The sequence below is a fragment of the Lissotriton helveticus genome, chromosome 2_1 (genome assembly GCF_964261635.1).
Source record: "Lissotriton helveticus chromosome 2_1, aLisHel1.1, whole genome shotgun sequence".
In the NCBI taxonomy this organism is placed as follows: domain Eukaryota; kingdom Metazoa; phylum Chordata; class Amphibia; order Caudata; family Salamandridae; genus Lissotriton; species Lissotriton helveticus.
Genome location: NC_136059.1, coordinates 1,177,831,697 through 1,177,859,165, shown reverse-complemented (window position 1 = coordinate 1,177,859,165; position 27,469 = coordinate 1,177,831,697). Strand labels below are relative to the sequence as shown.

Genomic DNA, 27,469 nt, shown 5'->3' with positions numbered 1-27,469 from the left:
TGCCCACTGTCCCTGTTGCCCTTTCTTCTATGGAAACCGAGGCCACAAAAAGGTTGTTGGGGTGATTGGTGATAAAGGAATCCCCTACCACAGATTATTTGCTAGTACTGCTGGCACAGAAGAAGGGAAAGGCCAGTCAGCGCCCTGTGGCTCTGCTATCTTTAAAGCACTGCAGGGCTGAGACAGCTTTCTCCACAAAAAGTCATGAACAATCAAACAGCATTTGCATAAGACTGGCCTGAGTGTCTACAGAGTAGCCAATGGACTGAATCTAGGTATGCCTGCGAATGGTCACTCTGGTACCAACAGCCAGTCGATAGGGAGTCAGTGGTATTTAGTCGGCAGTGGATGGTGAACTTGGCCACATGACAACCATCTTGCATGGCCTGGGAATTTATAGACTGGGCTTCTTCTAAGACCATAGGAAATACTTGGGCCACAGAGTCCCACAAGGAAAGAGAGTAGCAACCTAAGAGGCAGCTGGGTTTCACTAAGCGAAGGGCCAAACTTGTAATGGTAAAATCTCATTACCAAAGGTCTCTATCCTTTTTGATTCCCTGGCACGGAGAGTAGTGGGAATGGAGTTTGGGTTTACTCTACTGGCTGAAGCCTGCATCACAAGGTTCTCAGGACTGAGGTGCTGGGTGAAGGAAATTAGACTACCCGGATCCGGTTAATGGTATCTGTCAATATGGCGATGCACAGCTGGTAAGAAGAAATATTTCCTAGGCACACTGATTCACGTAATTCAACCACAAATGGTTGTTGGGGCCGCCCAAGCTATAGCCACTAGATCCCTTTACTATCTAATACACTCACACAACAGTACTTTGGCTCATATTTTATTTTTGTAAAAATGCATTCTTTACAGTTACAAATTTTGATAAAAAACAACTCATTACATACCTATAGTAAAACCACATGAACAATTTCATAAAATACAATTTTAGTACACATAAAGATAAAAAACTTAATTAATTAATAGTGACACTCTTATAGTTAAAAACTAGAACAATTTTACCAAAAAGGGGAGAGACATACAAAGACATATATAATTTGTCATTGGGTATTGCACATTTTGAGACCTAGCATACATAAAACCAAATCCTGGACTTATTTCATTCTTTGTCTACAGGTTGGGTTTGGTCCCTTGATCGTGCAAAAAGAGGCGTCGACGCGTTTCGATGGATTGTGCTAATGTTCTACCATCTTTGTCAAGACTGACTAATGAGTCTCTCCTTTAGTTGGGCACTGGGTGGTTGCCACAGATACAAGACTCCTGGTCACATAGTACAGGGTCCTATTGTTGTAGATTTCCTAATCAGAACCATTTAGACCTTCATTTTGCTCTGTTCTTTCATCTCTTAGTTGTCCTTAACTCCTTAGAAGCCGCCTTTTTTTGTCTAAAAACACCTGTTTGTCGCACTTTGCTTCCTTCTATTTTGTATTGCTGTAATTGTGTGTAGTCCAATGGTGGGTCTTCTATTTAGTTAATGCCCATCCGTCTTTGGTTAAAAAGAATTTTTTGTCAGTTATCTATCTTGCCGCTGATCTCCCGATATTTAGAGGCTTTTGTCTGGGGTGGGTACTATTGGCTGGCTTGAACCTAGTCTCAGATGTTCTAGCTCTTTATTCCACACCCCGCGAAGTTTTCAAACGTCCTCTGAATCACCGGCCGCGTCACGTTGGAAACGAACCCTGCTCAGCTGGGCCTGAGCAGGGTTTAGCCCAAGTTACAAACAGCATACCAGTAAGACTTAATTGAATCAGAGAAGAGACTCCAAACACAACTGGCCAGGCTACAATACCCCCTTTAGAACATTGGTTATAACCTTCTGAGTGGGAAGTTAAAGTACAAAAACCTCTGGAGCCCTTAAAATAACCATAGCAAAGGAGGCACTGTCTTCTGTGCAGGCACTTGGGGGAGGAACTAATACAGTGTCTAGGAAGGTATCCAGACCACTGGTATCTGAAGATCCTTGAACCAGTTTTCCTCTAGGTAAGTCTGTTCAATCTTACTCCTAGCATCATATCCCTAGTATTGGAGTCTGTGCCTAATAATTCATGAAGGATAGGACCCCTTACCAAATGTAAAGGCATTAGTCAAAATCAGAAGGGTGGTAAAGAGTTTGAAGCTCAAATTAAGAAGCATACAGCCTCGGTCCTGGATGAGGTGGCATCTTCTTGGTGTCAGAGAGCACTATGGGTTGGCCATCATTGTTCAGAGTCAATAGCGCTGGCGTTGGCAGTGGTGGTTCGCACTCTGAGATTGTGGTGGAGAGGAAGGGAACCAGTACCGAAGTCAGTCCAGAGCCCTTAGCGGATCTAGCGGGCCCAACTCACGCCAAGGGCAGACCCACCAGCAGAAGCCCAGTTGGGAGGCATCTAGGCTCCTTGAAGGCTACAGACTTGCCAGACGAAGCCAGCGCTATGCCAAAAAGCTGCAGCATGGCTTTGAGGAAGTTCTTGATTTGCTGTGGAATCACCAACAGCCCAGGGAATTCTGGCTACTGGGGAACGAGGATCAGAATCAACTCCAACATGGGTCAACTTCAGGAGCATGACCTGGATGCACAATGATGCTGTCATGTATTCTTGGGAGATCAAGAGGGGTGGGAATGGGGCCAATTCTCACATGTGCTTCAGAAACTTCTTCTTGGAGTTGCCCAAGGACCTAGATGATGAAGACGACCTGTTGTGCGGTGCATTGCCATGAACAGCTAGGCTTACCAGTCTTGAATGGCCTTGGGGTGCATCAAGGCTCAATCACTTTCGGCTTTGGATTTGTGGCCCGACACCAGGCACCACAGTCAAACAACAATTGACATTTGCAACACCCCCTACAAGGTTTAAACGCTGTAGATTGGAAAATGGCACATTTTCCTTCCGCTCAGTTTTTTACAGGCAGTTTTTTGTAAAAGTGTCTCAAAGAGGATAGGTCTGGCTCCATATCTGTTGGCTCAGAAAGAGAGGAATGTCAGCGCACTTGAATGGTGCCTTTATAGGCCTGTATACATCACATTTGGGGTGGAACAGCATGTTATCTGCTGATGTGCTGGGGTGCTGCTGAAGGTGTTCTCGATCTAGTCTGATCCCCAATGGAATTTTCAAAGGTGAGGAATCTGCAGTTAAAAGTCTCTATCAGAAACATATTGCCACTTTGTATGTACAATTTCAGGCTCCATTGTCGGGCAAATATATGGAAGCCCGACAGAGCAGAATCATAAAGCAAGCATGCAGACAGTCACAGAGAGGCAGCAGCAAGGAACAGGGTCAAACAACGCAGCAGCATGGGGAATACTCAAAGTGGGAGTCAGGAGCAAGAGGACAAAGGGCAGCAACAGCAGCAGCAGGCAGAGAACAGCTGCAACCTGCCTCAGCCCCTAAGCCCAACACAGGTGTCAAAGAATGAATTCCCTCTTCCGCCTCCTCTGTTACCCACTCTGGTAGGGGGGGGAAGTATAGCCTCATATATGGAAGAGTGGAAAATATAAGTTAAAGGCAAGGACAACCTGATGGAGAGACTTCCGGTTTTGTGGATTGGCGCCAGTGATAGATTTCTCTCAGCCAATCACCTCCTAACCACAGCACCACCCACATTCCTTCATTTCAAATGTTTTCAACTCTTCAGTACAAGAAGAAATACTTACAGGTTTCAAGAAGGCATATATGAATCCACAATTGAAAGACCCAATCTTCATTCCAACACACATTAATAGCTACACACCAATTCCAAATGCAACATAACGTTTATATTTAACTATCATATTGCCCAAAATCAAGCAATGCTGTTACACATCCTATTGAAATTATTACATTGTTTTATTATTAAATTCACCAAGCTTATATAAACTACATTCTAATCTCTTTCTACATTATGTCACGTTGCATAATCATATCTTTTATACCAATATTTTATTCATGTGTTTGTTAGCTCCTCAATCCATTTTCTCATACTACTATGCACTTTTTTAGGTGTCTAACCTCTACCCAGGCATCATGTGACCAAGCTGGAGTAAATCAGAAAAGCAAATACAAAGATACCCTCCATCCCTCCACCATGCTCCTCCTCCTAACATGGCAATAAAGAGGGCGGGACCCACCACACTTCTTCTTATATTGGAGCACATATGTCAAAGGTTTGGTACTCCACAGCTAGGTCTCTTTGCCAATGCAGAGTATACTCTACTTCCATCATTTCTATCAAGATTTCAGGTATAGGGATGTTGGGGAATAGATGCACTAACATGTCCATGGCCTCCTATTCTTGTTGTCTGCTTCCCCCCATTTTATTTTATACCCAAACTCTAAGCCAGTTTGAGGAGGGAGGAGGTCGACTTTATTCGGGTGGTTCCCTTTTGGCCAAAGGTGGGGTGGTTTCCCCTGTTAACAATGATGACAAGGGCCCCAGAGTGGATTTTTCCAAAAGATCAGTGACTCTTTCATTCTCCAATGCTTCCTTTGTCTACCTGCAAGAGGATGAGGTTATCAGCATAAATGTTGAGGGGAAAGCTGTCCACAAGAAAGTCGTATGATCATTATTGATCATCTTTATCTAAATGTTGTATCAATAGATCTTTGGACCCTATAACTTCTAAATGGAGTCTGCAATTTTTCAGGAAAGGTTTGAGAAGGGTCTAATTGTTGCTACATTAAGGGTCCACTGGACAGCCATTAGGGCAATTAGGAATCCTTAGCGTGTTTCTGAATTGGATACTTGGAGCTTGAGACTGCTGAAGGATTTTGTTCTGATGAAACCCAATGCTAAGTCAATTGCTCCTTCTTGAGACCTTTAATGGTTTTCAAAGTTTTATACTCCCATCCGTTACAGCCTCTTGAGCAGGCAGACTGAAAGTGTGCTTTTTTTGTGGTCATTACATCGCTCGTAGACTTGAAGAATTGGGTTCCCTGTCTACTAGACAAACTAGTTACTTACCTTCGGTAACGATATATCTGTAAGAAACATAGGTTAGTTAAAGATTCCATACTTTAGAATTACTCCCAGGCGTCTGACTGGATCCGGAAAGTTTTTCATCAGCAGTACCCCTGTGCGTCGAAAGGTGGCGTTGGTTGGCTCCGCGTTCGTCATTGGCATTGTGGTCGCTGGGATGACGGCACAGTAGCTGAAGTCAGTTCTGTACACGACTTTCCATGCCAGAAGCGCAGAGCGATGCAAGACACTGACCACTGGTGCACAAAACTGGGGCCCTGAAAGGAAGTCCTTAAACCTAGAAGTCAGTTCGTAGAACGGGGAGTGTAAGAAATTGGCCTGGCATATGCTGTCCACTATTCTACTGGGCACCTTGCACCAGTCCAAACAACCCTTATTGATGGTAGGTTTACAGACAACCTATATAGAAAGCTATCCTAGTGGTAGCTGTAGAGAGCAACCTTCAGGCTAGGTCTTGAAGGAATGTAAAGCGAATTACTGACAAAATATCGCCGTTGAAAATATCGACGTACAGGAATATTGATGCAGAAATAGCGAAGGCAAGAATATCGACATCCTATCTACAACATGGTAAGTACAAAAATATCGAAAAAAATATATAGATGTTAAAAATATCGATGTTAAAAATATCGGGTTTTTTCTGTAAAAATATAAATGTAAAATAAAGTAAATAACACTAATAAATAAAATAAACATAGTTAAAAATATCTAATAATGTTTAAAATTAATAAATAATACATATATTATAATAATACATTAATTAAACATAAACAGAAAATATATAATATATACGCACTTAACAATACATTGTCATAATTATTTTAATAGTTTATAATTAATAAAAAATATTATAAATTACAAATACATTTACAAACATAAAACATAAACATAAATAAAAAGTAAAGAATTATGTTTAATAAATTAAAAAATTAAATATACCTTTAATATTTTTAAAATTAATTATATACTACATTATCTAAATTTACACAAAAAAAATAACTAAATAAATAAAAATACTATTCAAAATCCATAAGTAAAAAAAATACATTAATAAAAATGTTCAATAGCATAGAACTTAAAATTACCATTCCCGCTCCAGAGAGCACAATAGTAGAGAAACCGTTGTATAACCGTAGAGGTAAAAATTACTATTCCAACTCCAGAGAGTGCAACAGTAGGGAAAACATTGGATAGCGTAGGGGTAAAAATTACTATTCCCACTCCAGAGAGTGCAACAGTAGGGAAAACATTGGATAGCGTAGGGGTAAAATTCCTATTCTAACTCCAGAGAGTGCAACAGTAGGGAAAGCGTTGGGTAGCGTAGGGGTAAAAATTACTATTCCCACTCCAAACAGTGCAACAGTAGGGAAAATGTTGGATAGCGTAGGGGTAAAAATTACTATTCCAACTCCAGAGAGTGCAACAGTAGAGAAAACGTTGGATAGCGGAGGGGTAAAAATTACTATTCCAACTCCAGAGAGTACAACAGTGGGGAAAGTGTTGCATAGCGGGTGGGTAAAAATTACTATTCCCACTCTAGAGAGTGCAACAGTAGGGAAAACATTGGATAGCGTAGGGGTAAAAATTACTATTCCAACTCCAGAGAGTGCAACAGTAGGGAAAGCGTTAATAGCGTAGGGGTAAAAATTACTATTCCCACTCCAGAGAGTGCAACAGTAGAGAAAACGTTGGATAGCGTAGGGGTAAAAATTACTATTCCAACTCCAGAGAGTGCAACAGTAGGGAAAGCATTGGATAGCTTAGGGATAAAACTTACTATTCCCACTCCAGAGAGTGCAACAGTAGGGAAAACGTTGGATAGCATAGAGGTAAAAATTACTATTCCAACTCCAGAGAGTGCAGCAGTAGGGAAATTGTTGGCTAGCGTAGGGGTAAAAATTACTATTCCCACTCCAGAGAGTGCAACAGTAGGGAAAACGTTGGATAGCATAGGGGTAAAAATTACTATTCCAACTCCAGAGAGTGCAACAGTAGGGAAAGCATTGGATAGAGTAGGGGTACAAATTACTATTCCAACTCCAGAGAGTGCAACAGTAGGGAAAGCGTTAGATAGCGTAGGGGTAAAAATTACTATTCCAACTCCAGAGAGTGCAACAGTAGGGAAAGCATTGGATAGCGTAGAAGTTAAATATAACATACTTATAAATAATTGTTGTAAATAAAATAATTAAAAATTTAATTTTAAAATAGCTCTACATCATTTGCAAATACCCATTAATAATTACTAAAAACATAATTACAATTGAATACTTAATTAACAATAAATTAACAATAAATACAAATAAATATATCTAAGAAATATAAATTAACAAATAATAAATATTGAACACTAAAAAAAAATGCAAAACAAAACACATATTAATAATTAAAAATTGATTAACAATTAATAAATGGTAACCAAACATTTTTTATGCAATGAATCATTATTTACCAATTAATAAAAAGAGTTTCCAACTCATAAAAAGTGATTAACAATTAAAAATATCAATTACCAATTAAAAAAAAATAATTACCAATTTAAAAATGTAATTACCGATAACAAACCTTAATTACCAATTTAAAAAATCAATTAGCAATTAAAATAATCAATTACCAATTAATATTCAATCATAAATAAAATGATTATCAATATCAATTAAAAATAAATAATTACTTAATTACAATTCAATTACTTCCCACCCAATTCCCCTATAAACCCACAACCCGCTACAGAACTTAAACACAAAAATGAATTTAAATTAATTTACAATTACTAAAAATTCATAATTAATTTACTATAATTAAATTACTTCCCACCCTATTTCCCTATAAACCCACAACCCGCTCCAGTACAAAAACATGAAATTAAATTAAATATAACATTTTTAATATATAAAAAATAGTACACATATATTTTAAAACAAATACAAAACTTAACAAAAAACATATAACACATACATATAAAATACATAATAAAATACATAACAACAAACAAATATCGATATTAGTAACATCGAAATTAGTACAATCGATATAATTGATATTGATATTACTAACTTCAATATTACTTACATCGATATAAAAAAATTCGATATTACTTACCTTAGGGTCGATAATCTGTCCAATGATATTCTTGACCTCGATATTCTTCACCTTCGATGTTTTTAACGCGATATTAATGTTGGTTGATAATTTGGAATCGAAATTTTGACTGGGCACCATGTAAAGCAGGTTGTTTTACCAATCTATAATCTCACGAAGGACCAAATTAAAGGAGAACCACACCAGGTGTATATATATAAAATGTAGGTATTTATTCTGAACACATCCCTCAAGTCTCTTTATGAGGCTAGAAGCAAAAGTACATTCAGTAAACTTAATTAGCACACAGTAAGGTGTCGATTAGGATCTGCGTCCGTCCGCCACCCCCGAGGTGGAGGGACCGACCGCAGGGGCAGCGGCGGTTCCTCTGTTGCAATTAGTATGTGACCGCCACCCTGGCGGTCACATCCCGTATATATTACATTGCGGCGGGTGCTGCTTTAAGCAGCACCTGCCGCAATGTAAAATATGCATGTTTACCTTTGGCATGCACAACTTGGCAGGCACCGCGTGGTGCATACCACCTTGTGCATGCCAAAGCAGGGGGTACCATAGGTACACCCCATGTGCACCCCCCACCCCCCAACACCCTGGGGCTTGCAACGGGCCCCCAAAAACAAAAGACCACATGCTTTTCTGCGGCGGAAAAGCCGCTGTGGAAAAGCATTGTTTCCACCTGCATTGTGATATGGCTGGCGGTGTCTTGCAGACAGCGCCACCATATTTGCGTACACCCACCGCGGATCAGCGGCGGATGGACTTGCCGTCCGCCGCTGATCCCAACGCCATCATAATCTGGCGGTGGGTGTTTGCTATGACCGCAGCGGTGAATCCGCATCCTCCAGGCCGGCGGTGGCTTCCGCCGGCCCGGAGGATGCGGATTCACCGCCATCGTAATTGACCCCTAAATTAGCACAATATACGTTGAGCCCAAGGGCGTACCAAACCATATATTAAGAAAGTGGTATAAGAACCACAACTGACATAGATACAAGGCCTAGAGCCTTTAGAAGTGCTGGGGCCACCAGGAACCACCCAAGGTAGTGACACAGGGGACCCACGGGGGACGCATGCAGTGTCTAAACACACCCGCGAATCACCATTAACTTCTATGGTGCTGGTTTCGAGCTTTCCCATTAAGAATGTCGAGTGCTATGGTGTCGGTTTCCGAATTGGACCCAACAAGCCTTGGCAACAGCAACCCATGCAGAAATCAGAGATTGGCTTTGGTGCAGACCAGCAAGGTCTGATGGACTTACCCCTTGGTGGGGATTCAGGGCTCATCTGGAGCAACCGGGAAAGCCCAAGGAAAAGAAGAGTTACCTTCGTGGGGACCTACCAGTCGACGGACCAGGGATTGCAAAGGGGCCTCGAGCAGAAATGCTAGAAGCGGGCTCACGGAACATTCATGGAGTGTAGGCCCATAATCTTTGGTGCAGATGGTTCTCGGGGCTTGAACTACAAGTAGCCCAATGCACAGCTTCGGGAAAGCTCGGGAAGTGGATGCAGTAGCAAATGTGCACAGTGTCCAGGAGTTCTGGTCCCACATCACTCATGAGGGCTGCGGGTCTCTGCTTTGCTGGGATCTCGTGTTGACCTCTGAGAAGTCTGGAAGTCCATGGCCTGAGTTGCAAATACTTCGAGGTCCGGCAGGAGCCTCGGAAATGCAGCTCGAGAAGATGCTTCTTTGGTGCCTGTTTGACCCCAAGGGAGATTCTTCAGTCTTCTAGTCGTGTAGAATGTCGACGTTCCAGGATATATGTTGAAGAGTTTTGTCCAGGTGTAATATAAAGTCCTAAGGACTGACGTCCCATACTTACACTAAGAAACGGGGGTTGGACATACTCTGAGGATCCACCTATGGGAGGGTCTGGGAAGAGGGGTGGTGACACCCATGCCCTTTGTCCAGTTTCGTGCATGAGCAGGGGCTGAGTGCCCCTGCAAACGGATTGAACTGGGATATGCATAGGGATACCAGGTGTGTCCCCAGCACTGTCTGAAAAGCATTCTCTGAATGCACCCACCCAGCCCCAATACACTAAAGCCTGTCTGGGAAGTGGTTACAGCTCCCTGTGTCAGGAAGCCTATTGTCCAGGCCTCCCCTGCTGGAGTTTCTTCCAGCAGCAGGGGGTTAGACCCTTGTCTGTGGCTGCAGCATCCATTTTGTGATCCCAGGGCTCTTTTAAACTATTACCGTTTGGGGGGGGGGGGGGGGATTCCAAAGTGTCTGACACCAAACACGACATGTTTCCATGCAGCCATTCCAAAGTTAGCATTTACCGCAAGGTTATAATGCAATTAAGAGTATATGGTCTGGCTGCTTCACAGACAGCTAAAGAAAAGAGATTCCGAAAGCGGCAGGGGTCCTGCTCATGCATGGGCACCCTCTCACACAAAACCAAGCACTCTGCCTTCAGGATTGATAAGGCCTGCCATAGGAGTGACTTATAGGTTTATATGTGTCAGTGATTAAAGGCAGATATAGGTAACCTATATCTCAGTAAGGGGTGCATGCACCACCTTAACCAGGCTGCAGTAGCAGACCTGTGGTGCCATTATGGAAGGCTTCCCAGGGGTGGCATAATACATGCTTCAGCCCCTGGTAGGCCTCTGGGGTACATATGCCCTTAGTACGTAGGGTATCATATACCAGGGACTCACAAGGGTAACCCAGTTAGCAATCTGGGGTGTACCTAAAGTACATGCAATCATTTTAGGGAGGAAGCAGCTAGGCTGGGGTCCTGGTTAGCAGGATCACAGCCAAAGTAAGTAAAAAACCATCAAAACACCAGAAACCGGGGAGGAGCTACGCGGGCATCCAAGATGGTCGCGTGAGCACAGAGCTCCCCGGACCCGTGCCGCGCTCATGATTATCCTGACTTCATCCTGACTTCATCGACGGGCTTTTGTTCGCTAATCCTAGCTGATCGTCGAACTCTTTGAAAATTCGAAATTGGACTTCGGGGTCCACTTTTACTCCGTTTCTACATTCTGAGGCTCACCCCGAGACGGACCGGGGGTTCGGGTTTGGAACAGGCCGTGGAGCAGTCGATCAACAACGGCCACCAGGGTCCCCACAGGGTCGGCCCCTCCTGAGTTTCGGTTTCGGTTTCCTGGCTCGACTGGCAGGGGCACGGCTTCTTCTTATTCACGACTGGCCCGTTGCTCTCTCTCCTGTGTGGGGTTCCTTGGCCGCCTGCACCCGGCTCTGTCTACTTTTGTTTGCAAAGTCTGGACTTGGTCTTACTGATTCTTTGGACATTTCCTCTCGGCCATTTTCACCAGGTCGCAGGGACCCCTTAGGGGTCCCTTTTCCAAGATGGCCACTGGCCTGCCTCTCGAGAAGCGGAAGACTAAGGCGCCTCAACGGGGCGGTCAGCAGCAGACCAACACCATGGATCACTACGCGCATGCCAAGGGATCGCCCGGTGCTGTGAGCCGTGTCTCGGACACTTCTAAGACCCTCCTCCCAGAGGTCTCGGACCCATCATTGAAGGATGTTATGGGAGCCATTGCCGCCATGCAGGCCTCTATGGGGCAACAATATGAGGCCTTGGTGACCAAGATCGACACAGTGGCCATTGATATCACGCTGATTAGAGCGGATCTTTCGAAAACTAACGAAAGAGTGGAATCGTTGAGCCTGAAGACTTCTAGTTTGGTCACCGATGTCTCGGATGCCCAAGCGGAACTTGGTAACCTTCGGTCCTCACACGACCTCACGGCTCGCCGTCTTGAGGATTACGAAAATAGGGCCCGCCGCAACAATGTACGCTTTATTGGTGTTCCGGAGGGTTCCGAGACCGAAGGGGCTGATCTCCTAGTTGAAGACCTGATATCCAACCACTTGGCCCCCGCGGGACTTAGTAGATTCTTTGCGGTGGAACGTGCTCATCGTGTTCCCGGCGGGAAGGCTAAGCTGGGTGCCCCTCCGAGGCCCATCATCGCGAGGCTGTTCCATTTTCGTGATCGGGACGCAGTGCTGCAATCTTCCCGGGACAAAGGACCGGTGAAATTTGAGAATGCCTCCATTTCCTTTTACCCTGACTATTCGCCTCTTGTCCAGAAGCAGAGACTTGGATTTCAAGGTGTCAAGAGGCGGTTACGAGACTTGGGCTTGAAGTACTCCTTACTGTTTCCTACCAGGCTGAGGATTGTGTTTCGGGAACGTACTTTCTTTTTTGACCGCCCTGGTGATGTCAGTGACTGGCTTGATACTCTGCCTGAGGGTCGGGATCGCTCCGGACACCCTGGCGGCGCTGATGGAGGTGTGGCCGAGTGATGACCTCGTCGGTGGACCCCGTCGTCTGGACTTTTGTCTGCTGTATCAGCTGAGTCTGTCCTTGGAACTTATTGGACTTTGATCGGCCCGGGGGTGGCGGGGGGTGAACGGGGACTCTTCCTCCTCCTGGGTTCTTAGCGTAGTTTCGTTTAACTATGGGGCGACAGGCACACTGCAAGTTGGGGTGGCTTCTTAGTCTTATGCAGGGGTGCAGGGTGGGGGGTTTGTCATGGGTGAGTTTGGGGGTGGGGGGGTGTTTGTGTGTTTTTGTTTCTTCACGAGGCATCGTATTGTTTGTTGTGTTCTATGTAAATGTAAATGTATGAAACTTATATAGCGCAGGACTTACCCTGGGGCATCTCCGCGCTTGCTTAGGGAACCCGTCCTGGTATTCCTCTGTGAGAAACCCCGGCAGGGTATCCACAAGGTGAAAGCCAGGCATCCCGCCGCGAGGGGCCGATGTGGAGATTAAGCAAGCTATTGCCCAGAGTCGCAGAGTGTGACCCCGTGAGTCGAGTAGGCACCGGAGCGAGAATTGTCGAGACCGTGGAATTTATGAGCCCGAGACCCGCCGAGGCGGGGAATAGAACCCTGGCCCACGGTCGATCTCAGATTCCGGGTCTGCCGCCTCTAACCACTGAGCCACACTTCTCCACCTTCTATGTGGGTCTTGCTCCTTTCACGCATTGGGGATGGGGGGCGGTGAGTTGAGACTTTTATCCTGGAACGTCAATGGTTTGGGTGATAGGATTAAACGGGGTATTGTTTTGAGGTACCTTAGGCGGCATTCCCCCGATATAGTCCTCTTGCAAGAGACCCATTTAATAGGTAACGCTTGTCAGGGTCTTAACCGCCGTGGCTACCGCCTAGTGGCCCACGCGGGGTTTACTTCTGGGTCTAGGGGGGCTGGCATCCTTCTTAGGTCTTCCCTCCCTTTTGCTGTTGACGAGATCAAGCTTGATGATAGGGGGCGCTACGCCGTGCTCACTGGGAGGTGGGAGGGGAAGACCTTGTCCATACTTTCGGTCTATGTTCCCCCTGGTCTACAGACCTCAACCTTTGCTGACTTGTGTGGTGTCCTTTTGGGTCTTCCTGAAGGGCTTCTAATCATGGGGGAGGACTTTAATTCTGTTGTCTCTGGCGCTTTGGACCGACATCCACCTAGAGACCTGCCTAGGGCGCACATGTGGCTTAGCGACTTGTTAGAGACCTTCGGGCTTGTTGATGCCTGGAGGTTGCTGCACCCCACGCAGTTACAATACACTTTCCACTCTGGGGCCCATGGCAGCTTGTCCGGGCTTGACTATTTTTTATTGCCCGCGGTTCAGTCCACCGCTATCAGGGAACTTCGTCTGCTTCCTAGGGGGATCTCGGATCACTCCCCATTGTGGCTCCGCTTTGAGGTTGGTGTGGGGATTGAGGGTAGAGTGGCTCCGATTAACCCATGGTATCTTCATGACCCCCTGATTCGTTCCAGCCTTGTTACAGCCATTGAGAATTACTTTGACGAAAATGTGGGGTCTGTCTCATCGTCTATCTCGTTGTGGGAGGCCTTTAAAACTGTGATCCGTGGGCAGTCCTTATCCCTGATTGCTGCTGCGAAGAAGGCTTCTGCTGGAGAGGTGGTGCGGGTGGAATCCGAGATTGCTGCCTTGGAGGATGATCTCAGTCTTGGTGTAACTAGCGTAAAGTTGCACTCCCTTGCTTTGAAACAGGCGGACTACAAGGCTCTTGTTACGGATGCAGAGAAAGTGATGTACAGGGAGCGGCAGGGGCGATTGTATGACGTTGGTGATAAAGCGGGCAAGTTGTTGGTTTGGTTGGATAAGAAGGAGAGAGTGAATCGTGTTGTACCAGTATTGGAGAGACTTGATGGTGAGTGTGTCACGGACCCTGTTGGGATCGTTCGGTGCTTTGCGGACCACTTTGGGACTGTGTACACCTCAGTCTGTGATCGAGACGAGGAAGACTCTCGTTTATTGTTACGGGATATCGCTTTGCCTCGCCTTTCTGATTTAGATAGGGACCTCCTGGATTCCCCGTTCACTGTGGATGAAATCGCAGTGGCGATCCGTTCAATTCGTTCGGGTAAGGCGCTGGGCCCCAATGGTTTGCCAATCGAGCTGTACAAGTTACAGCCCGACAAAATGGCGCTTCATTTAAGGGACATGTTTCTAGAGGCCCGGGAGTCGGGCTCCCTTCCATTGGACCAACGGCTTGCCACCATTGTTGTTATTCCTAAAGAGGGTAAGCCTCGGGACCGCTGTACCTCCTACAGGCCTATCTCTTTGCTCAACGCCGAACCCAAGATATTGGCAAAGACACTGGCTAACAGATTGGTCACTGTGATCGGAGACCTGATCCATCCGGATCAGTCCGGCTTTATCCCGCATCGCAACACTGCTTTAAACCTGCGTAGACTACACGGAGTTCTCGCGAGAGTTGGGGCGCTTACGGAACCAGCCATTTTGGTCTCTCTCGACGCTACCATGGCCTTCGACACGATCGAATGGCCCTACCTGTGGGCGGCCCTCTCGAAATTCGGGTTTGGGCCGGGCTTCATAGCCTGGGTGAAGCTCCTTTATGAGACTCCCCTAGCCCAGGTAGTGGTTAACGGACGAGTCTCTAGCGTCTTTGAGCTTGGACGGGGTACCCGGCAGGGCTGTCCGTTGTCTCCATTGCTCTTTGCTCTCGCTCCTGAACCGTTGGCGGAATGGCTCCGTTGGGAACCGTCCATGCGGGGCATTCGATGGTCCCCTGATTTCGAGGATCGCGTCTCCTTGTACGCAGACGATATCCTCCTATATCTTACGTCGCCGCAGAAATCCCTCAATGTGCTTTTTGACGTGCTTGCTTCCTTCCGCAAGAACACCGGTCTCGTGATCAATTGGGCTAAATCCTGCGTCTACGTTTTGGCAGGAGATCTTCCTCCGTTGCCGCGTAGATTTCCAATCCAGGTGGCGAGGACCGGTTTTAAGTACTTGGGGATTTATATTTCCTTGGATCCCGTTATGCGCTGTGATCTTAATCTGTTGCCCCCTCTTCAGCGACTTAAACTTGATGTAGCTCGCTGGCGTAGGTTGCCACTGTCGCCCCTTGGCAGAGCGGCGCTCTTTAAAATGATGTCTTTGCCCCGTTTTTTGTACGCGCTACAGAACTCCTTTGATCCTATTCCCTCCAGCTACTTCCGTGAAGTGGAGAATTTGCGGAGACAGCTTGTCTGGGACAAACATGCTCGTATCGCCCTCTCCAAGCTCACGCTTCCATGGTTTGATGGTGGCATAGCCCTCCCGGACCTCAGACGTTATTACTGGGCGTCCCAGCTCAGCGCAATCAACCATGCGACCTACGCTCCGGGCCCGGCCCCGGCTTTTTCCATGGATAGGCTTATCCTTCCGGGAGGGTCTTTCAGTAGAGCACTGTACTCCAGGGTCCGCCGTGGAGCACTGACCGGTCCCACTAAGATCGCTGTGAGAGTGTGGCGCGATGCGACTGCGGCTTTGGGCTGGAGTGGTAGATTTACTCGAGCCACCCCCCTCGGAATGCTTGGGTTCTCTGTGGCGGACGAAAGGGTTTGATAAATGGGACATGATTGGCATTAGCAAGGTTGGTGACTTGTGGTCGAAGGGGACAGTCAAGTCCTTCGACGCGCTGCGTCTGGAGTATGACCTGGGCCGCACTGAATTTTTCCGGTACGCTCAGGTCCGTCATGCTTTTTTGTCGGTGTTCCCAGTGGGCACCGATATTCCTGAATCCTCCCCGTTGGAAGACCGCATCCTGGATGGACATGTACCCGACAGTACGATCTCCTTAATTTATAAAAAGCTTATTAATAACAGAGCTGATCTACTAATTCACCTTAGAGACGCATGGTGCTCTGACGGCTTGGAGTTAGATGACGAGGACTGGCAGTCGGCTTTGTCTTCGCCTAAAGAGGTCGCTATCCCTGCCCGACTGCGATTTGTCCAATTGAAGATACTGCACAGAGTGTATGTCACGGGGCCCGGTTTGGTTCGTATGGGATTTTCTGTGGATGGGTTGTGCAAGCGTGGCTGTGGTATGACTGGCTCCTTTCTCCACATATTGTGGGAATGCCCGGAGATGGTACGATACTGGGCCAGAGTACATGATGTCATGAGGAATGTTACGGGTGTGTCCCTGCTGCCCGAAGCCAGGCGTTGTCTGCTCAATGTTTGGGAGCCTACTGACTACAATTCCGCACAAACTAGGTGGGCGGCCCTTGGTAACAAGGTCGCCAAAAGGGACATTGCTCTGCTTTGGGGTTCACATAGGCCGCCTACCCTTTCCACGTGGAAGGAGAACATGGATTGGTGCATGTTTCGGAGAGAAGACTGTATACCTATCCCGGGGACGTCCCAGACAATGGGGTCGTATCTGGTCTCAATGGAATGCATATCGGGGTAATATCGGTACTCCCCCACACGATTTGTCTACCGAAGTGCCTTTGTCCCCCTAACCTGACGTTCACCTGTTATCCCCGATACAGTTGCTGTTTATCCCCTCGCCTGCCCATCTTCATGTTTTCATCGATTGTCACATGTTGATTTCTTGAGCTCCGCCCATATGGACCCATGATGATGTGCTATTTATATTGTTTGCCTTGTGAAGTTTTGTTGTTCTTGTATGTCTGTTATTTTCAATAAAAACTTTAAAAAAAAAAAAAAAAACGCCAGAAACCTTCGTTTCTTACAGATATATCGTTACCGAAGGTAAGGAACTTGTTCATCTTAAAGTAACAATCAGTTACAGATTCCTTACCTTAGAATAGATACCCCAGCATCCCAACCCCGGAGGTGGGTCTGCAAACTAAGTTCACACCAGGAAGTCCTGGAGAATAGAATGGCCAAAGAAGCCGTCTCTCTGGACTTGGCTGTCCAGGTCATAGTGTCTTGGGAACGTGTGCAGTGATGCCCATGTAGCTGCCTGACAGATGTCATTAAGGGGGGCTCCAAGTCCCAAAGCATTGGTAGCTGCCATTGCCCTGGTGGAATTGGTGTGCAACCCCACTGGAGGCTCCATCTTTGCCAAGGAATAACAAGCTTTGATGCACAAAACAACCCATCAGGAAATGGTCCGTTTGTGCACGGCCCAACCTTTTTTGGCGCCCACGTAGCCAAAAAAGAGCTGGTCATCCACCCGGAATTGTTCTGTGTGATCCAAGTAAAAGGAAAGGTCACGTTTTCGATCCAGACGGTGGACCCTCTCTAATTCTTTGGAAGGATGCGTAGGCGGAAAGAAGGTAGGCAAAGTGATGCTCTGTCCAATATGGAAAGGAGTAACCACTTTGGGAAGGAAGGACGGACAAGTTCGAAGGACAACCTTGTCCGAATGAACAGTTAGAAAAGGAGTTAGAAGAAAGTGCTTGGAGCTCACTAACCCTGCGCACAGAGGTGATGGCCACCAGAAAAGCAGTTTCTGAGGGGACAGTTATGTAGCGGCTCAAAGGGAGCGCACATCAGATATGTAAGCACCAAGTTCAAGTCCCACTCTGAAATTATGAAGGAAACAGGAGAAAAAAGATGAGTAATGCCCTTAAGGAAGCGATTTATACTTATTGGTACTTAAATTGGGCCCGGGGTGCGCGGCCTAAGTTTATGACTCATTTCCATCAAGATCAAGAACAAATGTTGCCTTCTTTTTCCAGCACCTTTTACCCGTGAAGAAGAAGCTTGGCATACACGGGATGTTTAAGGGCTGTGAAAAGTGTCCAGATCACAATACTGTAGACAATATGAACGTTTGTAGATTTTGGTGTTTTTTGTCATGGGCAGAAGACTTCTGAACAAACTCTAACCAGAGTGATTCAATTATTGGCTTCTATTGCCTATGCTTTAAAAGATCTAGCTCTACCAGGTGCCGTACAGGGTAGTTCCACCAGAGGGATGTAAGCCTCCTGGACAGAGTCTTGGGGGCTTCTGTTACTGATATATTTAAAGCTGCTACGTGAGCCACACCATTTACTTTTCTCTCCCACTACAGACTGGATGTGGACAATTTTGAATCCAGCTGAGATACCCTTAAGATTTGAATTTCCTTATTTCTTGAATTAAAACGGTTTGTCTTGTTTCATTTGGGAGTGGTTTATTGTGTCTCAGGGAATCAGGTTGTACTCGTTCAGCTCTGGAATATCATCATAGTTTACGTAGTGGTATGAGAAAATGGGTTGAGGAAGAAATGACTCATTTACTTACCGGTAAATCTTCATTCCTTCAAATACCCTTTTTCTTGCACCAATATTTACCCTATGAGGACCCCAATATGATTCTAGCCCTCTGAATATGAGTTGCTTAAATGAGCACGATTTCCTAACAGATTCTATATGAATTATATCGTTTGTAGTGAGATGAATTTGGTAGCTGCTTGATTATTTTGTAAATCTAATGTTTGCAGTGTCAATCAAACCTCTTAATATCAACTACTATCAACACCTTAAGTTTGTGAATACAGGTCCCCCTGCATATCATATAACTGTTCTTCGTCTCATCTTGGTATTGATACTCTTGTGGAAAAAAAAAAAATTATTGAGGTCAGCTACTGTATACATTGTAATGTTATTTATAATATAACAAGAGAAATCTTCTGCTGGCTTTACTAAAACTGGACTATTGTCATCATTTTATTATTCGTTTTATTACTGTTACATTTTACTTTTTTCAGGTTTTTAAACAATACATTTGTAAGTAAAGTGTGAATTCTTTACAATTTTTTTTAGAACCTAGCGATTGATAGTATGTTACTTGTTTCACAAAGCTGACAAAGCAAGTGCTTACTCATGAAACATGTGTGCTGAATTAATGGACAAAATATATTAAATTGGAAGATCGTTTAAAAATGAATGATTCAGAAAAACAAATTCGCAAGAAGTTAGATTCATTAATATTTTTTTCATTGGTATACAGTTCATCCCCTCAATCGAATTTGCATGTAATGGTCATTGGCTTGTTTGTTAATGCACTAATGAGGCTCAATAAAGGGAACAGGAATCGATCAGTATGTTACTCACATATCCCAAAACACAAATGTAGCTTTGATACTGCTTTATAAGAAATTACTTAAGAGTATGTGTTAGCAAGAAATTACAAGCTGCTTACTGATGTGTTTAATTTTCATAGTACCAATTTAATATTAGTGCATTAATTGTCCATTACCAGCAATAACATGATATCATTGATTAGAATGATTTAATGGAGGGGGAGGGAGTGGTGAGAAACCATGCATTATGAAGAATCAAATACCAGCAAGCATACGTATTACAGCACTAGGCTCAATACAAGCGAGCAGCATATTACTCATATATTCCTTACATTAGCTTTGATATTGCCTTCCATGCAACTACTGAAGAGTATGTGTTTGCACGAAATTAGAAGCTGCTTATTGATGTGTTTATTATCATAGTAACAATGTTATTTTTGTACATTGATTGTACATTATCAGCAACATGATCATTCTGATTAGAAGGAAGAACAGAGAAATGGCTTAATTCGGGTGAGTTGAGGTTGATGAGAAACCATTCACTATAAGCAATAAAATACAGCAAGCATGCATAAAAAGAATACTGCAAGACACCATGATGGAGGTCCCCTATTTGACTTGTAATGTCCTTATACAGTAGGATACACAACGCTGCATCCATTACTATTGGTAGCAGTATAAGTTGTATTATAATATAATTTACAAAATAAAATCAACATATTTTCATATAAAAAACAAAACATCTATCAATCACCACCAACAACAATATATTGCCTCAACATAAAGTTAACATTTAAATATAACTGCATTTGCTTTACAGAACAAATCAAACTCTAATAAAGACAATAAAGTGACAGCAAACACACACAAAAAAATACTGCATATCATATTTTAAGTACTGGCCAAACTAATGATGAAATAAAAATCTGTACAATACTGGAGTTTTACTATCATTGTAAAAAGGGAAACGGTTATGAGATTGAAAAAGCCAAGTCAGTAGATGGTGTACTAAGTACTGTAATTTCTTTCATACCTGTTCTTTTGATCATTTCCCATACAGCACCAGCAGTTGCAGGAATGACTGAATACTGATCAAGACAAAGTCTGCCAATATTGATAATATGAAATCCATCGACATCCTTATCAGGTGCAACTGCATTGCATATTGTCCTCTCGTCTATATGTTCTGAAATTTTTAAATCACACATAAAATGTTAGTTGTTTCCCTTTTATGACCATTGCAGAGCATTATCAGATTTTGAAGACGGCTTGGAAGTCACTTGATCTAGCTACCACTTCTTTAAGTACAGCATTGAGCAACTCTATGAATTCAAACTTGTGGTTTATTTATTTTTAATTACACATATTTATATGGAACAGACCTAATCACAAAAGCAGCAGAGCACTTTTCAAGTAAAAAGAAAATACAATGAAAATTAGAGGATAGTGATGGATATTAAATATGGCACTGTCAACTGCGGGATTGGCGTAGTCTGGGCAAAGTTAGGGGCAGTGTGGGAAAATCTGAGTCTTATAGCTGAGTTCTGAGAGGGTAGGTCCTTAGGAAGCTCTTGCAGATAATTTTTTTTTAAGTTGGCTTTTCAGGTTTCGCCTGAAATATAGCAGGAGTCTGAGGTCCTCGGTTAATTGTTTTCATAGTTTCGGAGCAAGAAATTAGAATGCTTGGTTCAGTATTCTATTATTAATTCCTTTTAATATCAGGATGTTTACTATCAGTATGATATACATCTGGTCCTTTATTTTCTGCAGTGACAGTACATTTGCTTCTCAAGTAGAAGGGCAGACCTAAGTTTAGATTTTAGAGGTACTGGCAGGCCATCTTAGCATGTGTTCTGTAATCCAGCAGGAGCCATTTGTGATATCACATGATGAGGGTGGTACTGACAGATTTCATTGCGCTCCTGACAAGATAGATAACTGCATATACGATGGCTTGGAGGGAGGATACTTATATTTTGAGATGGGGTGAAAGAACTGGGAATAGTTATGGAAATCAGTCTCAGTTCTGCTCCAATATGAACAGCCCAGCATGAACTGTGAGAGCAGGTGCCCTCCAGTTGGGAATACAAGCAACCTCATGCCAGTTTCAACCTCCTTAGGTCTCATCAGTGAGGTAAAGCTTGAGTCCTTTGGCACACTGAGCACAGGACTGACATCTGGGCATACCAGGTGAAATTAGGGCATCTACTGAAAAATAAAACAAGTTGAGGGAAGGAATGCTTGAACCAATTTCAGCCACTGCCAATCACTCAAGTCCACATTCCAAACATTTGTTTTGTGCCAACAGTGCCATTCTAAAGAAAGATTCACCTTATGCAAATGAACAGGAGCACTCCAGGCTGAAAAGATGAAAAACTAAGAATCGGGATGTGACCCCGAGAATTTTACTATTATCTGAGATTAATTCAAGCATTCCATTCACCACTTTTTGTATTTTTCTGACACCCTATGTGTAATGGGTATGCCCAGATGGGGGTCATGTGCTCACTGTGCCACTAAAGCCAGGCTAAACCCAACTGAAAAGGCCTAATTAGGCTGAAACCGGTCTTGAGTTGCTTGTAATCCAGCTCAGAGAAGACCTGACTTGGTATTTCGGGTCGGACTGTTCCTAGTGGAACAGGATCAAATCTGATTTGCATATGGCTGGGTCTAATCTGAAGTGGCAGAGTGGGTAAATAAACAATGGACTAGGATGTGGCTTGGAGTAAATGATCAGACACTCAGATTAATTCAAGGATTCCATCCACCACTTGTTTGTACTTTCACTGTGAGGCCCTAAGTGTAACAGTAGGCCCAGATTTGAGTCCTGTGCTCACTGTGCCACTTGAACTAAATTGCACCTTACTGAAAAGGCCCAGTCAGGTAAAAACACATTGTGGGTTGCTTGTGTTCTGATTCAGAGAGGGCCTGGTTTGGCTGTTTCGAGCTAGACTGTTAATGTGGAGCAGGGACAAGGCTCATTTCTATATGGCTGGTTATAGAGCCTGGTAAGCAAAAACAATGGATTGGGATGTGGCACAGGTAATCAATCACCAGTGGCTGAGATTAAGTCAAGCATTCAATCTATCACTTTTCTGTATTTTCATTGGGATTGCACTGGCCATCTCTACTCTGTGTAGGTGTATACTCGGCACAATTCAGGATCCTTGGCTCCCATTGTCTGCCCCCTTGGTCAATTGTCTCTTTTCTGTTCTGATGAGTTTAATGTGTTTCAATGTCATGAATCTAGTTTCTGGACAAAGCAGTCTATAATAGCTTTTATATGAGTGGTGGTATTCTTCCAGCAGTTTCAACCTTGCCACAACACTTATGTTGTTTGCCACCCCATGATAAGTGACCCTTATGGGACTCTTCACCAATTCCTTCAGTTCAACCTTTGCCAACCTGCCATTTTACTGCAGCCTGATGCATGTGGTTGAGTTCACAACACAAACTGAATTATTCCTATAATGAGTCGCATGAGTCATAAACAAGTCATGGTTTATATTCTACTTCGGTGCTCACATCTGTTTAAGGCTAGATTACATATGACTACCAGGTGTATATACACAATATGGGACTGAGATTCAGCATCATAGCAGAGTAATGTCAGGTCACTTGCCTGTACAACTGGACTATCAGTACCACAAAACACAACCAAGCAATCCCACATAGCAATTATGTCCTGAGATATTAGAAGCATGTAGTTCTGAAACGCACTGAGGGAGGAAATGCAGTATTACTTCCTTGAGAATAGTCCTGTGATGCATGAAAGGTAGAATTGGATGCCATGAAAGAAGGGACGTGGGAATTTAGCATTGGAAGCTAAATCAGGAACCTGCAAACTGTTAGAAAGGGACGTAGCACACTGCAAGGGACAGCCTGACAGGCTAAAAGGTAGGAAGGGTGGAGGAAAATAATCAGATCAGGATAAGGGAGGAGAGGCCAGCCTAATCAATCTGATGGGTAGGGTAATCCAGACAAACCCTTCACATGGAAAATAAGCTACCGGAGTGGGTAATCAAGCAGCAGAATCCAACCACACATATTCCATCCATGAGAGACACAGAAGAAGATATAAAATACACAAAGGAGGGTATTTACAAGGTCTTTAAGCAGTACTTGATGGAATTACACAGACAGCTGGATGTGATGGTGGAAGTGTAGGTCAAACTGGAACTCAGTAATATAGAAATGTCACTACTATTACACAAAGTGCCACATCGGATAGATCAGTGGAGAGTGAGGCGACACTAAGAAAATGAGGTGCTGTAATCTAAGAAAAACGGGTGGCGATGGAATAAAAGAGGAGTTTTAGAAAACAAGAAGGGCCATTTTAGAAGACAAACTAACAGTACTGATTGTGGAAAATGTGAGAGAAATGTTAATCAACCTAATAAGGGAGGCAATCATAATAACAATGTCAACGCCAAATAATAACCCACTATACTAAAAGGCCTACTGCCCCATGTCCATGATAAATATAAACTCCGATATACTGGGAAAAATACTTGCTAACAGATGAAAGTATGCACTGACCTCATAAATGAGGAGTAGTGCATATGCATATCCTATTGTAGGACGGGCCTGATATTATATGATCAGCTCATGTAATGAGTGCAACTGAGGACGATGAGTCATATCTTGAACGGGCCTCTATATCACAATATCATTGAGATACTTGCTTACGGTTTCAGAACAACAATATTGAGGCCCAGTATTCTTAAGATGGGTAGAGACTCTATGACTGACCCATGATGACAAGGGTCAGGAGCAATACAATAATTCCTCAGCAATGGCAGCTAAGGCAGACGGTTGTTGCCGCTCAATGCACAAGCTATTGAACGCCTGGCTTTCTCAGTCAGGACTGGACTAGTGGAAAAAGGAATAGAAACAGATAAGAAAGAGCAATTGATCTTACTGCCTTTAATATCAACATGCTGATATACGCGAGAAAACGGCTGAACAAGGTTGACTCCCTATTACCAATACTGGACTATTTTGAAATGTTTGCATTCAGTAAATGCAGTGGGGTATGGATGAAATCCACAGGGAGAGGTGAGCTCTCATCTTGCTATCAGATGATGAAACCAAACATTTAGATAGCTGGGTATCCAAATAATGCTAACGGAGGAGGTGTGGTGTGCTCTGGACATAAACACATAAATACAAGGGGTCCAAAAGTGGTTCAAACTTTGCCATAGACATAACTTTTCCCCAAAAGGCAGAGCGGTGATGATAAAGATAGGTGTTTTACTTATATGTATTTCAGTGCAGTAAGTACCCTTGGATGTTTCCAAATTCGATAAAGAGAAGGTTTATCCTTACCTTAGGAAAGGGTATACTAATAAAAAGACTAGCTACTCTTCCGATGAGAGCTCTGAATTCAGCAACCGGAGGGGCTCCTCCAGTAGCGATTCTAGCGGGGGCAACCCAACTACTAACAAAAGGAATCAGCAGCAGCAGAGATGGAACCAAGGTTACAATCAAAACCAAATGTTCCAAGGTCCACCACAAATGATACCCCCTTGGCAATATCCGTTCTATCCCCAGGGTCCACCACCACAATTCTTCCCCATGAACCCTCCTTTTCACGACAGAGGTGGGGGCAGAGGAAGAGGGCGGAGGCGAGGAAATCAGAAAGGGGTACAATTTCAAGACCAACAAACAGCATCAACATCGGTGGAGACGAGGAGCACAACCCGAGGGAGGAGAGTTTAATAGTTAACCTCTCCACTAGACCACTGACCCCCACGGAGACAGTGGTTCTCGAGAAGGGTCTAGGCTTCGTCCCCACCCCCACCCCTGACAACTTCAACGAAATGTGCGAGATCAAACAGCTCTTCAGAAAAATACGCCTTCGCGCCTATTTTGGAGAGAGTCCTGCGAACGACTCGCTGGACACTGGGTTGCGAAAACCATCCACATTCACACCGACTGACGGTATGGTTCCCCCGGAGGTTCTGGTCTTTGAAAAGGCAGTTCTTAAGTCCCTTGAGATAAAGCCTAACAAACCTTTCTTCAATAACCTGACAAAAATGGAAAGGCTAGCTGTTCAGAGTCTGGGTGATGATAGCTCTATTGTCATCAAACAAGCTGACAAAGGGGGAGATACCGTGATTCAAAACACCACAGACTATGATTCTGAATGTAAACGCCAACTTGCCAACGCAAGATACTACAGACCATTAATATCTGATCCCACCCCTAGACTTACCACTGCCATCACCAGTCTAGTTATGGAAGGAGAGACCAACGAGTGGATCTCGAAAAATGAGGCTGACTTCTTAATCACAAAGGACCCGGTCGTCCCGTATTTTTACACCCTCCCCAAAATACATAAGGGCACTACTCCAGTCCCTGGGAGACCGATAGTGTCCGGTATAGGCTCACTTCTTGAGCCTTTATCCAAATTTTGTGATGTATTTTTACAACCCTTAGTGAGGAAAATACCATCCTTTCTTCAAGACACTAGGGATGTGCTTCGCCTCATTGAATCCATCGAGGGCAGAGAGAATGTGGACCTCCTCCTAACTTTAGATGTGGAGGCCCTATATACGAACATTCCACAACAGGCCACCCTGGACGCAGTTGAGCTTACCCTCCGGTCAGAGGACTGGAGTTCACCTACACCCATTTCTTTCATAATGGCATGTGCCAGTATAGCACTAACTGAAAAAAAAATTCAATATGGGTCTCAACTTTACCACCAGATCCAGGGGACCTCTATGGGTTCGACCTTTGCTCCCAGTTTGGCTTGTATCTACATGGCCACTTTTGAAAACCTCCACATCTACTCAGACAACAATCCCTACAACCAGAACATCACAATGTGGCGCAGATATATTGATGATGTTCTGGTTTTATAGCGTGGCAACCGGAAGAGTTGTGAAGCCTTCTGTATGTGGATCAACCACCAAAACCAGTTTCTTAAATTTACGGCCACAATCTCAGACATCAAGATACCCTTCCTTGATCTCACAATCAGCCTGAATCAGGAGGGACTGAGCACCTCACTGTACAGGAAAGAGACTGACAGGAATAGCCTTTTGCTCTTCGGGAGCCACCATCCTAGATCTCTACGAGAGAATCTCCCTTTCGGACAGTTCCTGAGGATTCGGAGGAACTGTTCTGTAACCTCTGACTACAAAAAAGAGTCCAAGATGCTTCAACATAAATTGCAAGACAGAGGCTACCCCTCTAGACTGGTTTACAATTCGTGCAAAAGAGCCCTTAATAATCCTAGAGAGGCCCTGTTGGAGTCACGCCCAAAAGAGCCTGATGATGTTATTACTTGCGTTACTCGTTACACACAGAACTCTACTGGTCTGAAAAAAACAATCAACAAACATTGGGGTTTACTAAACACAGGGGATCTAGAAATACCACGCCCCCGCTTTGCCTTCAAGCATACGGCCAATTTGAAAGACTCCCTGATTCACACACGCCCCAGAAAACAAATGACCGCCAACCAGAGTACCCTGTGGAGGCTTCCACCGGTGGTGGGTCATTATCCTTGCGGTGGTTGCGTTGTATGCCAACAAACAACACAATGTAAAGAGATCAAACTCTCAGAAAACTTTACCTGGCACCTAAATAAACATACAAATTGCAACAGTTCAAGATGTATCTATCTATTGACCTGCCCTTGCGACAAACATTATATAGGCATGACGATGAGACAAGTTAAACTAAGGATCATGGAACACAAGAGCAACATTCGTTGCTCCAAAACTCATACCAGACTGTACGAACACTATGTACAACATGGCCACAAAGCTGATAACATCAAATGGTTGGTCCTTGAATCCCACACTTCAATTACCCACCAAGCACTGTTCAGGATTGAACAGCGATGGATACATCGCCTCCAGTTAGACATCCAGGGCCTCAATGATTCTCTACCTTGGACATTATTAGCGAGATAACTCCAATCTCATTCCTATGAGTTTCTCCCCTGACCATCCTCACGTGAATTATTTCATCTCATCTAGGTCACTTGGGTCAATTCCCTTCATTTACACTAAGAGCCCTTTGGTATCAAACTTGTTTGGCCCTTACACCTTGGAGAACACCCCAATCTGTAGTCACAATATACAGATACTTTTCAACATCTTCAACCACTGATGCATCTCTCTGAC

At 44.3% G+C, this 27,469-nt stretch overlaps 1 protein-coding gene across 1 annotated transcript in view; it reads right to left on the bottom strand.

The window, feature by feature from the left end:
* MTHFD2L (methylenetetrahydrofolate dehydrogenase (NADP+ dependent) 2 like) overlaps positions 1–27,469 on the bottom strand; it is a 468,280-nt gene that overhangs the window by 355,551 nt on the left and 85,260 nt on the right. Inside the window, exon 4 of the mRNA XM_078677826.1 lies at positions 20,362–20,514. Coding sequence (XP_078533952.1) covers positions 20,362–20,514 — 153 coding nt within the window. The remainder of the gene's footprint in view (positions 1–20,361; positions 20,515–27,469) is intronic.